This window comes from Anastrepha ludens, chromosome 2, assembly GCF_028408465.1.
Source record: "Anastrepha ludens isolate Willacy chromosome 2, idAnaLude1.1, whole genome shotgun sequence".
Taxonomy (NCBI): domain Eukaryota; kingdom Metazoa; phylum Arthropoda; class Insecta; order Diptera; family Tephritidae; genus Anastrepha; species Anastrepha ludens.
This window is the reverse complement of record NC_071498.1, coordinates 68,585,727-68,598,957: the sequence shown is the minus strand read 5'-3', so window position 1 is coordinate 68,598,957 and position 13,231 is coordinate 68,585,727. Positions and strand designations below refer to the sequence as shown.

Here is a 13,231-nt window from a genome sequence, read left to right as displayed (position 1 = left end):
ATAGGAAAAACTAAGATCTTTTAGATTAAATTTAAGCAAATATTCGATTATTAGTGACGAATGAGATGGGTGGCACGGCCTGGGGGCTGTGGGAAGGGAGTTCCATCATAAAAACATGCCTATAACCTTCATTGGGTGAAAATATGAATGTATAAAATTTTTTACGTCATTTGGTGTTGTCGTTTCGTAGTGATGCGCGCACAACTTACAGACATTTACCTTTATAGTATAGATTTTTGTTAGACTATGAACTATATTATAGGAAGACAACAAAAAAGCGAGCATTGAAAACATAACAAATATTATAGTTGTACGATTTTCATTGACACTCACTGCACTCATGCACGTATGCACGTATGTATGTATGTGCATTGACATATACAAATTGGTTTTTCGTTAGCACAGAGTTTTTATAAATTTGTTTTGACTCCATTGTATTGAAGTGATTTAAGAGAGCCACACGCAAAAATAAATAAATGATGTAATACAGTAGCGATTTTGACGGCACTTATTAGCGGGATATGAATGAGAACATCCAAAATTTATTACTGGCAGCATCAGTGGGCTTTGTTTGCAAAACAAAAGACATGCGATGAACATCTCTTGGGACTGAGTATAAATTTAAAATATGAAGTCTCGCTGATGTCCACTAATCCCCAATTGTTGCAGTTGATGGAGGTAAATGAATCTGCTTCTTCTTCCTATTATGATAACCTATAGAACTCGAGCAACATAACTACGTCATATAGTATTCATTAATCTAATTTCGTAGGTGGACAAGAACCCAGAGTAAGTTTAACGCGAGCTCTTTTACAGACTCTGTCCATTTCTGTCTCGCATTACTTAAGTAGCTTCAATTTGGTTTTAAAAATGGTAAAAAAAGTAGTAACCCAAGTACCTTATCTGAGGCTCTACGCTTCAAAATGCAACGGCTGTCGGCTCTCAGCACAAAAATTCGGGCAGTTAAAGCTCCAAGTGCACTTTTCATGCTTAAGAATTCCGCTTTCTTTTCTTTCCCTCACACTTTCAAGATTTTTGGTTTTGCACTATGCGGATCCCCTAGCCGACAATTTTACCTTCACAATAGTTTCTTCTAATTGTTCTGTTCAACTACATATATTATATTTCAAGACACGCAGGGATTGGTTTTTTATATAGCTTAGGCTGGGTCCAAAGAAATCACCACTTGCCCTTAGCCAATAACTATACTTGTGATTTTGGGGCGATCGAAAAAGAAGTTGCAGTTCGCTGCTGTCTGAGCTAGTTAAGGAATGATTTCATTCACAAATAATAAATAAAAATAGTTAAGTAAATTCTAAGTATAATCATGCAGGGCTGAACAAACCCAAATATTTTAAGAATAACAAAATATAAACATACATATGTATTTTAAGAATAACAAGAGATAAGAGAGAGACATGTTTTCCCTAAACAGCAAACAAAGAAACTAATATACAAGTCGTGTACCTAAAACTGTAAGGCGAGGTATAATTATAAATTCGACTGTCAAATATAATATGTTGGCAGTCAGTCCTGTATTAACATAGTGTTAAGAACTACCCTAAAATTAAATTCGAAAAAATAAATTATTATATTTTTCCAAAGTCAGGCAAGTCCTTAACTATCAAGCAAGTCTTTAACTAGCTTCGAAAAAGTGTTCACATTTTTTTTTTTTTCCAGTTATTAGAAATAAAATCTTCATTCCATTAAAAAGTCGTTGGCAGCAGCAACTCTTCTCACTTCTAGGAAAGCGCTGCCTTGCAAGATCAACTTGCTTCAGGTCTGCCTCATTTTACACAGTTCAGTGGTAGTTGGATCCTACAGGATATGTGGCTGCACCGTCAAAATATAATCATTTTCTCATGAATTTGCTCAGCACAAGCATGAGCGTTCTAGAGGACTAGTCAATCCACATTTCAAACAAAAACGATCCGTCTTGTACACAACGGGGAATCGGCTTTGATGGAGTTCACATTTGCAATTATTTTAAAAAGCATCTATGTATAAGTAAATCTTGGGCTGGTTCTGCATTGATATGAAGTGGAGAATTTTTGGAAGTTGAAGAATCAAAAAAGGGTATCGTTTGGTAGCAAGTCGACTCAGACGCTTTTTGCTTGGCATTACAAAAGAGAGGGACTTTCTACCCCGACATCACTGGGTCTTAATTTTCATAGCTTTAAATTTTAAGTTACATGCTGCAGCTGTTGAAAATAGCTTTGTGCATTTTTTTCTATTTTATTGTTGTTATTGTTAAATAAAAGTGATTGCCGCAGCAAATTTTTTCTAGTCAAGGAAAACATTTTAAGGACAGGGCCAACTGACGAAAAAACACAACGCAACTAAACAAAATCAGCGCATGAAGCAAATAACTAAAACAACAATAAGAATGCGACTAACTACAACGGCAGCAAATAGAGCGAAAATATATTTATTTATTCACACTCAGTGAAATGCGTAACTAGCCGTTAGACAAATAAAACGCATAAATTCGCAAAATAGCCGCATAAACTAACTGTTTGTTGGAATGTTTCGAACAAAAGTATTTCAACTCAGCTTGCACTAAATAAAGAGTGTTGCAAAATGGGTTCAGAAAGTTTTTTTACCAGTAACATTTATTTTTGTATTTGTTTATTTTCGTATATGAAATTATTGCAATATGAAGGCTATATACAGCACACGAAAGGCACTCTTCTCGTCTCACTCTTGTGACGCTGTGAAAATTAATTTTCTTAAATATGTATTTAATAATTCCTAATAATAAAATAGTAGACCCAAAGGTTAGGTTAGATTAGACTACTGACAATTTGAACCATTTCGTATCCTACATGAATCCAAAACCTCTAGTCCTGCTTAAACCAGCCTGTTGAGATAACGAGCCTACCGTCTTTTCAACTCTCCTACTGCACTCCTCTCGCATCTACACATAAATATTATATTTACCTTCTACACAGTGCAAAGCAATCACAGAGTGGTTGTACCATGATATCCGGCTCTTTTTCGACATGGCAGCTTCTTTGAAGTCATGCTGGAAGACCTCTACTTAACCTGCATGCCACTCATTTTCCAAAATCTGTACTATTCCAGAACTGTAAGGCCATCTTGTAAGACTCCTTTAGCAGTTGTTTTATTCACCGAACCACTGAGACGGAAATGAGGATTTTCTTCAAAAGAAACGTTAGCATTTTCAAGCTGCTGGTTTAATTACTTCAGTTCTTGTACTTATAAGTCCCGAAGCCCGAAACTATTACTACCCAGACAGCTCTGTCGACGAAATATTTCTAGCAATCCCATTTATGGTAGCATCTGGCTCATTCAAGCCGTTTCGGGATACAAAGAAATACTCTACTTCCAAAAATCGGTGGACTAAATTACACTCGAACCAAGATATTTCGAAAGATCGTATTTTTGATCCGTTCAAATTCAAATTTAGAATATATTTTGCTTACTAAGAAACTTATCTGTGCTTATCGAGATATTTCAAGAAAATTTTACAGCTGAGTAACACAGAAAATTTGAAGCATAGAAAAGGTAACCTTTTGGAGATTTTATAATGGTAACAAAATGGCGCTTTAGTGCTACTTGGGGAGTGGCAGACAGGTACTTCAACCATTTCGCGTACTCAGCTAAAGGTATCCCATTCTGTAGGTAGTTATCTGTAATTTTGTTTGATTTTTTATTTATATAATTCCTTTATTTTTCTCACTCTCAACCCCAACCTGGCTTAATCGGAGAACTTCTTAGTCTGTGATTCACAGGTATCAAGTTTCATTTAGATTATCTGCTCGAGTTTTCATGTGCACGAACAGTCCAAAATGGATAAATAGTTCTTTTCGACAGTCTGAGCATTTATGAATGTCGTGCATATGTTGAAAGCACATTATAGGTCAAAAAATCAAAAAAATCGGAAAACAGCTGTATTGCTTTCAATTTATCATTCTATGCATCCCTAAGCGAAGATAAATTTTCATCTAATAAAATATTGTTAATAGATATCGCCATGAATTTTTTACATAGCAGAAATTAAACACAATTTATTTTTTGTTTTTTTGAAATGTTCGTTTTGTTTCCAGGGTTTTAATATTAACAGGAAATGATTGGTACATTTTATTAAGGCAATGTATTTTTTTAAGTTTTATTGCAAAAAATTCTCCAATCGGTTGATTAATTTTCGAATTGTTGCAGTTTGAAAATTATTTTTTTGATTTATTAACACACCAGCTGTATCCGGCGCGCGTTGCTACGACAACAACTAAAAAAATTTAAGAAAGATAACTTTAAAGAAAAATCAGTACACAAATATTCAATTCATTCTAAACCATTTTATTGATTTTGTTAATTTCGGAAAATTCAGTTGAACGGGACAGCAGTTGCTTCTCTGCAACGTCACCTGGTGGCGAGTGGCAGCAATGAGCATATTCTACAAACCTTCTCCGTAGAGAAATACATACACTGCGCGTCATCAGGTTAGCGCCCCCCTTTACACTCACCGCCAATGCTCAATCAAACCGAAACCATCAGAGCTCCAGCTTTAAAATTTTTCTATATTGTGCTACATCCATTTCTCTTTAAAATAAAACAACAATGGCTACTGTAGCAATAAGGAATATTTTTTAATGAACGTTTTCCAATAATGGTAGTTTATAACACCTGTACATTAAATTTCTATCATTTTTAAGTAATATTAGTAGTGCGTAGTCCTACCTTTCTTTGAAATTACTTCAAAAATTCGATTAGGAATTGAATTATAAAGTTCGATTAACTCTGCCTTTGTACTGCTTTCCGGACTCATACACTTTCCTGGCAAACCATCCCCAGACGTTTTCAATGATGTTAAGGTCGGGTGAGTATGGTGGCCACTCCATGAGATCAACTTTTTGGCCCTGAATCCATGACTTCACGGATCGGGCGGTGTGAATTGGGGCATTATCATGCTGGAAAGTCCACTGCAGAATTTGAAAAAGGTGTTGGAAATGCGGAAAAGCCGTTGTTAACACGCGTTGTAGTCCTGTGCGTTCTTGCGCGATGTCAAAAATTGAAGCTCGCAAGTGCCTTAATATGATATTGCTCCCCACACACGGCTGTGCAACCGATCCCAGTGATGTTCGTCTTTGCGTAGGTCATAGAAATAATAGTTATAGCCATCAAGTCCTTCCAAATACATTTTTTTTTTTCATCTGAAAAGACAAAATACCGCCATTGGGTAGACCACGTCATGTGCGCTCGGGCAAATTTTCTCAGCATATTGAGTCGTATTTTTTTTTTTTAATTTCAGTCTCTTTAAGTGATTAGCTTTCTCGATTACTCTTTGAACCGTTGATAAGCTCGCCTTAACACCAGTTTTTTCCCTAATCTTGGTGGTCGATTCGTGCGAATTCGAAGCTTCCCGAAGTATTGCTCTTCTATCTGCTTGTGTAATCACTTGATTATTGCCGCCTTTGTAGTTTTTTCCATAGCTTTCCTTATTTTTAAGTTAATTGGCAATTGTTTTTCTGTGTCTTCTCGTCCTTTCAGCTATTATATGGTAGGATAGTCCAGCTTCAAAGTATGCCTCAATCTTTGAATTTTCAACCAGAGATAAAACTGTTCCTTTACCCATAGTGTACGTTTATTTAAAGATATTGAATATGTTGAGCTGCACAAAAAATTTGGTGACTGTAATTTCCAAAATAAGCAAGATAACAAAATTGCATTTGGTGGCGCTAATCTGATGACGCAAAATAAGTGCACGCATTCTTTGCGAAAATAAAGCAGAATAAAAAAATAAAACATAACGGTTCTTCTCTCGTGCTTTATTTCATTATGAGAGAGATCTCATATGATGGTAACAAAATCAAAACAAAAACTAAGAAGTTGCGTGCAATAGGCAATTAGAAAAAACCAAAAGAAAATGAGTGGAAACGGGGGTGCTAACCTGATGACGTGCAGTGTATACCATATATACCAATTTTTATAATAATCGGTCCAGTAGTTCTTGAGTTCATCGAGGACATACAGACAAACATTCATTTTTATATAAAGGGTTTTTCAATTGGCGCGGGTCGATTTTGGCGCCCTGTGGCAGCCATTTTGTTTTGGTGACATCTGTCAAATCTTTTGTTTATTATTCAGTTGTTTATGCCAAATCATCATGGCAAGTTACACGATTGAACAGCACGTTCAAATGATAAAACTTTATTATCAAAATGAGTGTTCATTAACGCAAACGTTGCGCGCATTGCGCCCATTTTTCGGTAGACGTGGCGGCCATTCCAATATCTTATGGCCCATATTGAACCATATGGACCTAGAGGACATGTGGTTCCAGCAGGACGGCGCTACGTGCCACACAGCAAACGCCATTTTATTCCATTTCAACATCTACCCGCCCTTATTGAAAAACCCCTTATAAAGATTTTGTCTTACATATACGCCATTTTTGTAATTGTATACAATTTATGCCGAAAAAAACATCCAGGCGATATTAGATTCAAAACACGAAAAACTCAATGCAAATCGAAGCATTCTGTGTAAGCTTACATGTAACATATTTTGGTGTTTTATTTTTTTGAATGCAGAAATATGCATATCTACAAGTGTATGTTGAGACACCCTTTACTATATTGCAGCGAAACAGCATATCGTAACGTAAACAAAACAAGAAAAACAAATAAAAATACGTAAAAAAACCAACTATGGCAGTGATTGAAATTTAAGGTTAAAAAGATTAGACAAAAATTATAAGCAATATGCACTTGTTGTTGCCCATAACAACTGAGTAAATGGAAATAGCGGTGCGTGCGCCAGTCAAATGCATAAATTACTGACTATAAATAGTAAACTGCATAAAAATTTAGACATTCCAAAATAAATGGGCAATATATGTATGTAGAGAACACTTCAACGGCGCGAAAAAATTGCAAAAGCGAAAGCGCGATATTCACGACAAATTTATTTTACAATTAATGTTTTATTTTGTTGCTATCTACAGCTTGCGCACTATTTTCTCGCTACACGCACACGCACTCTAAAACAAAACGTTATAAATTAATTACAAAACGATAAAAATTTCGCATCTTTTATGTGACTGTTGTCACTGTTCCTGCACCGCCATAAATCCGCCACTGGGACGGCGATGCAGCAATAAGTCGATCAAATGTTGCTATATTGATAAGTAAATGCGAGCAAAATAATAATAAAAAATAGTTTTTTTTAAATAAAAGCAAACAAACTGACGAGTGCATGCAATGTCAATGGCATTACTTTTGACTATTTCCACAAAACTAAAATTTCTCATGCTAATAAATTTGAATGCTAAGCCCATAAATGCGTTATTTATTGTATATACCCTATTTTATATTTAAATTTAAAATTTTAATGCCGCTGTCTAGAAATGTAAAGATATAAACTCGCAAAACTAACAATAACAATTAATATTTACTACCCAAAAATTAGCCGCATTGTTAGCTGGTGGCACATGACTGCCAGTTACCAACTCATTTTATTATCTTTCAGCACATCAGCTACGCTCATACATACATATGTACTCGTGTGTGTGTTTGTATTCACACACATAACACATACTTTCGAAACATTTTCACTATTTTGTTTAGCTTGATTTGGTGGAACTTGTGACTAATTGCTTTTGTTTTTTTTTCTTTCTTTGACAGGAGCAAATCACGTAGCGTTGATCACGGCTTAGCTGCCCCATTCGATTTGGACTCACTGCGCTCCAAGGTGGAAGGACGCTTCGAAAGTGTCGATCGATTGACAAGTGAGTATTGAAAATTTGTCGACTTTAATAATTATTAGAATATGGGTTATTTTGATGCTAAAAATATTGACATATTAGATTAGATAATCATAAATGTATAGAGTTTTTTGAACTGAAAATGATAACGAAAATCAGAAATATTGTTGGAATGAATTTTTTTTTATTACAATCTTCATGGCATTTATTTTTTGATATGATATCTAGCATATGTCCGCCGCGTTTGCGAGTTATATGGTCCATTCAATCAGTCCAATTTTTGACTATCCTTTCCCATAAATCTGACGGTTCAGCGTCAATGGTTGTTGAATATTACAATAAATCGATTATTAAGCGCGTTCTGTTTTGTTGGAAGCAAATGTCGTCGATGTTTAGCTAATTAATTTTTGAACAAGAATTCAGTCAGCATGGCTTGACAGCGCTCGCCATTCACCGCAAAGGCAGCTCTTTCCTCATTTCGAAAGAAATAAGGACCGATGATGCCGCCAGTGCTCTAAGAACTTCGCGCACAGATTAATTTTTTTTCATAGTAAAGGGACCAAGTAACTTGCTGCCAATTTACTTAACAGAAATATCAACACAGTTTGCTATTCTCAGCTGTCAAACCATAGTTATCGATAATTCTCATGCAGCACAAAAAAAACAACCGAGGCAATTGGTTTTGAATAAGAAAATAATCAACCCAATTAGTTGTGAGGGCTACAAAGTACGTAATATAATCAGCGATTGGCACTTTTTCTAAGTTTCATACTAAATAGATTCTCAAATGAAATGGCATACTCGTCTTATTTGTTTTCTTTTGATTATTATGGGAGCAGTAGGCTACGATCGATTCGAAAAGAGGTTAAATACTCCATTCGAGGACAGTGTTTGATCGAATCTAATATATTACAAGTAAGATAAGAATCTTAGTTTGAAAACGGTTTACGGATAGCAATGCTATTGGCCCAGTATTCATGTAATGATACTATAAATGGATTGCAATGGAATGTGTTTTAATTATGGATGGCTGACAATTTTTTCGGAGCACTCAGGCAATATTGCTAAGAAATAAGATTTAAAAAGAATAAGGAAGGTCGCGTGTGGACTTACCATATTACACCTCAGCAAATTTCCCAATTTTTTTTTAAATCTGTCGATCGTTTATTCTTAATACATCCGAAAAAAAAATCTACCATCTAATTAACCAATCAGGGCTTTTAAATTTTGATACCACCCCCTCATACCTTTTCAGAAAACTCTGTTTGTTTGCAGGTGACAGTACTGCACCAACGTTACCGGATTTATGTCCGAACAAGGTCTGTCACTCCAGCAGCATTCCCGTACACGTACGTGAAATATTTATGCTGCTACAACAACATGAGACTTATTACTCAGAGCCTTGATGTACCCGACTGTTCCAATTAAGTTGGTCCTAAACTTTGCTCCGATTAGTGCCCCGGCACCCCCATAAGTTCAAGCTCAAACCGCCATGGAACAGAGCTTAGCCTCAAATTGCATTCCTAAACAATTTTCAAAGAGCTGCGAATAGCTTTTGATACCTTTAGAGCAGCTTGGCTTAGTCTTAAAATGCGCCGAAAAAAGACAGGAATGCGGAAGAGCTATAGAATATTGGACCACCTGCCGTTTGGTCCCTAAACGTCACAATTTTATGTGCAGTGTATCGAAGTTTTTCTAATTTGATATCAGGTTGATGTAAATTAAAAAAAACTCTATGTGCCATTAATACAGCCTTTAATAGTTTATAACAAAATTTAATAGCGCACATTTTTGTGAAACCTTTTAACCCAATATTTCTTACGCGTATCGGCAGAGAGTGTTAATGGAATGAGAAGGCGCAAATGTTAAATAAAATTTTTTCGAGTACTAATTTGTAAATTCGTAGTAGAGGATTTCAGTTTTTTACCACGCTAGTAGATGATTCCAGAATATTTTTCACCATAGGAGTAGGGGATTCAACTCGCTAGTAAGGGATTCGACTTATTTCATGCCCGAAGTGAATGAATTTGCGATTGAGAAACTCTTACAAGTAGTTAATCTGCTGTGCTGACGCTAAGGTCGATGAAATGTTTGTTATGGTTTTTTTGGCGCATATTTAATTCACATAGGTTCAAGTCCTGAAAAGCCACATTTTTTTTACAATTCGAACCAGAAAAGTTTGGTAAAATTTTTAAGTTTATTTTAATAATAATAATTGCTTTAAAATACATAGTGTTCTTTGGTTTTTTTATATTTGATATTTAGAAATTTCTCCTTTGTATAAAATAATTCATAATGGTTATGAACTGATTTTTATATACATAAATCATCCGTAAAAGTAATACATATAAACATTCGTATAGGGTGGGCCATGTAAAATTTGCTTTTTGAATCGGCTATAAAAAAAACTAATCAATATTTTTTCAAACTTTTTTTTTATTTTAAAGATTGAACATTGTCATTTATGAATAAAAAATAATATCGTTCAAATGACTGCCACGACTGGCTTTACAGTAGACCATTCGATCAACCCATTTTATAAACACATTTTCGATTGTTTGGGCTCCAATTTCATGAATGGCAACTTCGATTTCGTGTTTTAAAGCATCAATCGTCTCTGGATGGTTCGCATAACATTTGTCCTTAACGCCTCCCCACAAAAAATAGTCCAACGGGCTTAAATCACAGCTCCGAGGCGGCCAATTGATATCGGAATTTCGGCTGATTATTCGGTTTTCAAAAACGGTAGCTAAAAGTTCGAGTGTAACTTTGGCAGTGTGACTAGTTGCACCGTTCTGTTGAAACCAAATGTCGTCCATGTCATCCTCTTCATTTTTTGGAAACAAAAACTCGTTGAGCATGTGACGGTAACGCTCGCCATTTACTGTAACCGCGGCTCCTCGCTCATTTTCGAAAAAAAATGGCCGGATGATGCCGCCACACAGAGCGGCCGATTCCCAAGAAGCTGGCCAAAAGTCAAAAAAAAAGTTTCTAGATAGAGTTTTTTTGTCTTTGGGTTGGCTACAGTAATGCCTTGAGTAGTGAAAACCGTTCATAGCAACGTCCTGTACCCTAAGTATCCTCTGTATTTTCAGTCGCAACGTGGCCTTCGTTTGAGAATCGTATTACTGTTGATGAGTAGTGAAAGTTATACACATTTGAAAGATTTTGTAATGGAGTAAATTGAACAAAACCAAATGGAATCATCTTCGGAAGATTAGTAAAATACGAGAAATCTTTAGTACATATCAATACCTCGACACAAAATTTTTAGCTGCAGCAATACGTAGATACATTTTTTGCAATTTTTTTTATAAAATTTGAGTTTTCAAACTGTATAGTAATACAAAGCCGTCATATGCTGCTTTGAAACCTATTAAAGGTTACTCAAAAAAGTAATGGTTACTGAATAAAACAAGAGTCAGCTGCTACCACTTTCTAATCAGCGACCCCGAAAACGTATAAATTTACATGCATCTTGATTATGTTCTAGAATATACGCTATTTCACGTGAGGGGGTGGCCAATAGGGGTGGAAGAGGGTGGATTTTCAAAATTTTAAGATCAAATTCGTAATCAGCGACCCCGACAACCTCCGAGTAAGAAATTTTGAATCAATTACTTAATTTTTTGAGTTTTGGCCAGCTTTTCGGGAATCGGCCGCACTGTGCGCCAGTCCAAAAACCGCACCAAACAGTGACTCGTTGTGGATGCATTTGCTTCTCTACAGTAACGTGTAGATTTTCTGAGCCCCAAATACGAAAATTTTGCTTATTGACGTAGCCACCGATGTGAAAATCAGAAAAGAAGAAGAAGACTCACCACTTTGGAAATAGATTTTCAATATTTCCCAATTTTGCTGAAGCGTATAGCGTCCCATTTCGTAAATGTCAAACCTTTAAGTAAATTATGAACACATTTGGCATGTCATTTGTGTTACCATTCTCAAAAAAATAGGTGGTTCAAAAAGCAAACGCTATATGGCCCACCCTGTATATGTACATACGTATTTAATCTCTTCTCTTCCGTCAAATCTAAGCGATGTATATATAAATATATACAGTACATATGCTAAAAAGGAATCCGCGCGCATTCAAAGGCACAGCATTGCGCCGAAAATTATGAATTATGAAGCGTAAGCAAAATTGCCCCATAATATACTGAGATACCTTTTTAAACCTTTTGTATGAAGTGTAGCGTTATTATTTGGTATATGAATACTTATATTAAAGTCGAAAAATATGTGTTAAAGCTTTGAAATAAAGAGTACATATTGATTGCAAAAGTTTAGTTTACAAATTTGAGGCTTCGGTCTCTGTTGTTATGACCAATACTGCACTTACAGAAACTTCAGTGAGTTCCTCAATAATAAATGTTTGGCACTTCGGGCTTTATCTGAAGGCTGAATGTATGCACAGTAGCCTACAAATAAGCCGCACTTTTGTTTTAGAGTAAGTTTATTACTTTGCTGGTATATGCTTTGGGCACTTTTTATCAATTGGGGAACCACATACGTAATGAAATATAATAATTTAGTATTTATATACCAAAAATAATGGATTCGAAATACAGTATCAGGAATATCGTTTGCCGGTAGACAAAACAAGCAAGAAGGGAGCGCTGTGCTCGCGCATATATGCATGGATGTATGAACGTGCATGTATTATGTAGTTAGGGGGCGTCCATAAATTACGTGAGGTGTTTTTTTTTTCAATATTCTGACACTCCCTCCCCCCTGGTGAGATGTCGTGAGATTTTATTCAACCCCCTCCCCCATCCCCCAATCTCACGTGAGATTTTTCAAAATGTGGGTTTCTTATGTAAACGCGTTGGATTGTTATTGTAAAAAGAAAAAAAATTTGCTTCGTGCTTTTATTTACGACTAGTTAAGACTAGTAATCAATATTGCTGAGAGTTATAAGTGTAATAAAAATTTAACAATAGAAGGCTTAAATCGTAACTACTGCGATTAAAAAAAGAATATCTACTCTAATTCAGTCCATGGAGAATCATGCGCGGTTTCAAGAGAGACTATTGGGACCAACATGTCCATATGATTTTCAGTAAAATCATGTGCTCCTTCAACTTCGTTCTAATCTAGCCACTCTAAGCCGTTGACGCTTGCGCACAGTAACTCATTAGCTCGTCTTGTGACAATCCGTGAGGGTCGCACTTTGCGGAACATACGCGCTTGCTTAGCTGGTGCAATGTGAGCTGCTCTCCTGTGCTCTGCAGCTCTTATGATAGATGCGAAGTAAATACCGCATGTACTGTAGCATATTTTCTCTAAATCATCACGTATACTTGGGCAATAGAGATCAATAGGCGTGCTGATGAAGGCATTCAGCGGTTCAATCGGTACGCGTATTAGAAATGGAGCAAATGATTTTCCGTCATGTTCTTTAAAGTCCGGAATTGTCAAACGTCAACCTGAGTGATAGGGCGTTCGGCTCATAGTGGCGCGAAAACAACCGACGGGCTACACTGTACCGCAAATTCAGATTAA

The 13,231-nt window shown here is 35.9% G+C and overlaps 1 protein-coding gene across 8 annotated transcripts in view; it reads left to right on the top strand.

Annotated features, from left to right (window-relative positions):
• The window catches only part of LOC128871750 (TLD domain-containing protein 2), a 319,890-nt gene that overhangs the window by 156,427 nt on the left and 150,232 nt on the right, over positions 1-13,231 (top strand). For all 8 annotated transcript variants that reach the window (XM_054113786.1, XM_054113785.1, XM_054113783.1 and 5 more), the window contains one exon: positions 7,647-7,750. In XM_054113786.1, coding sequence (XP_053969761.1) covers positions 7,647-7,750 — 104 coding nt within the window. The remainder of the gene's footprint in view (positions 1-7,646; positions 7,751-13,231) is intronic.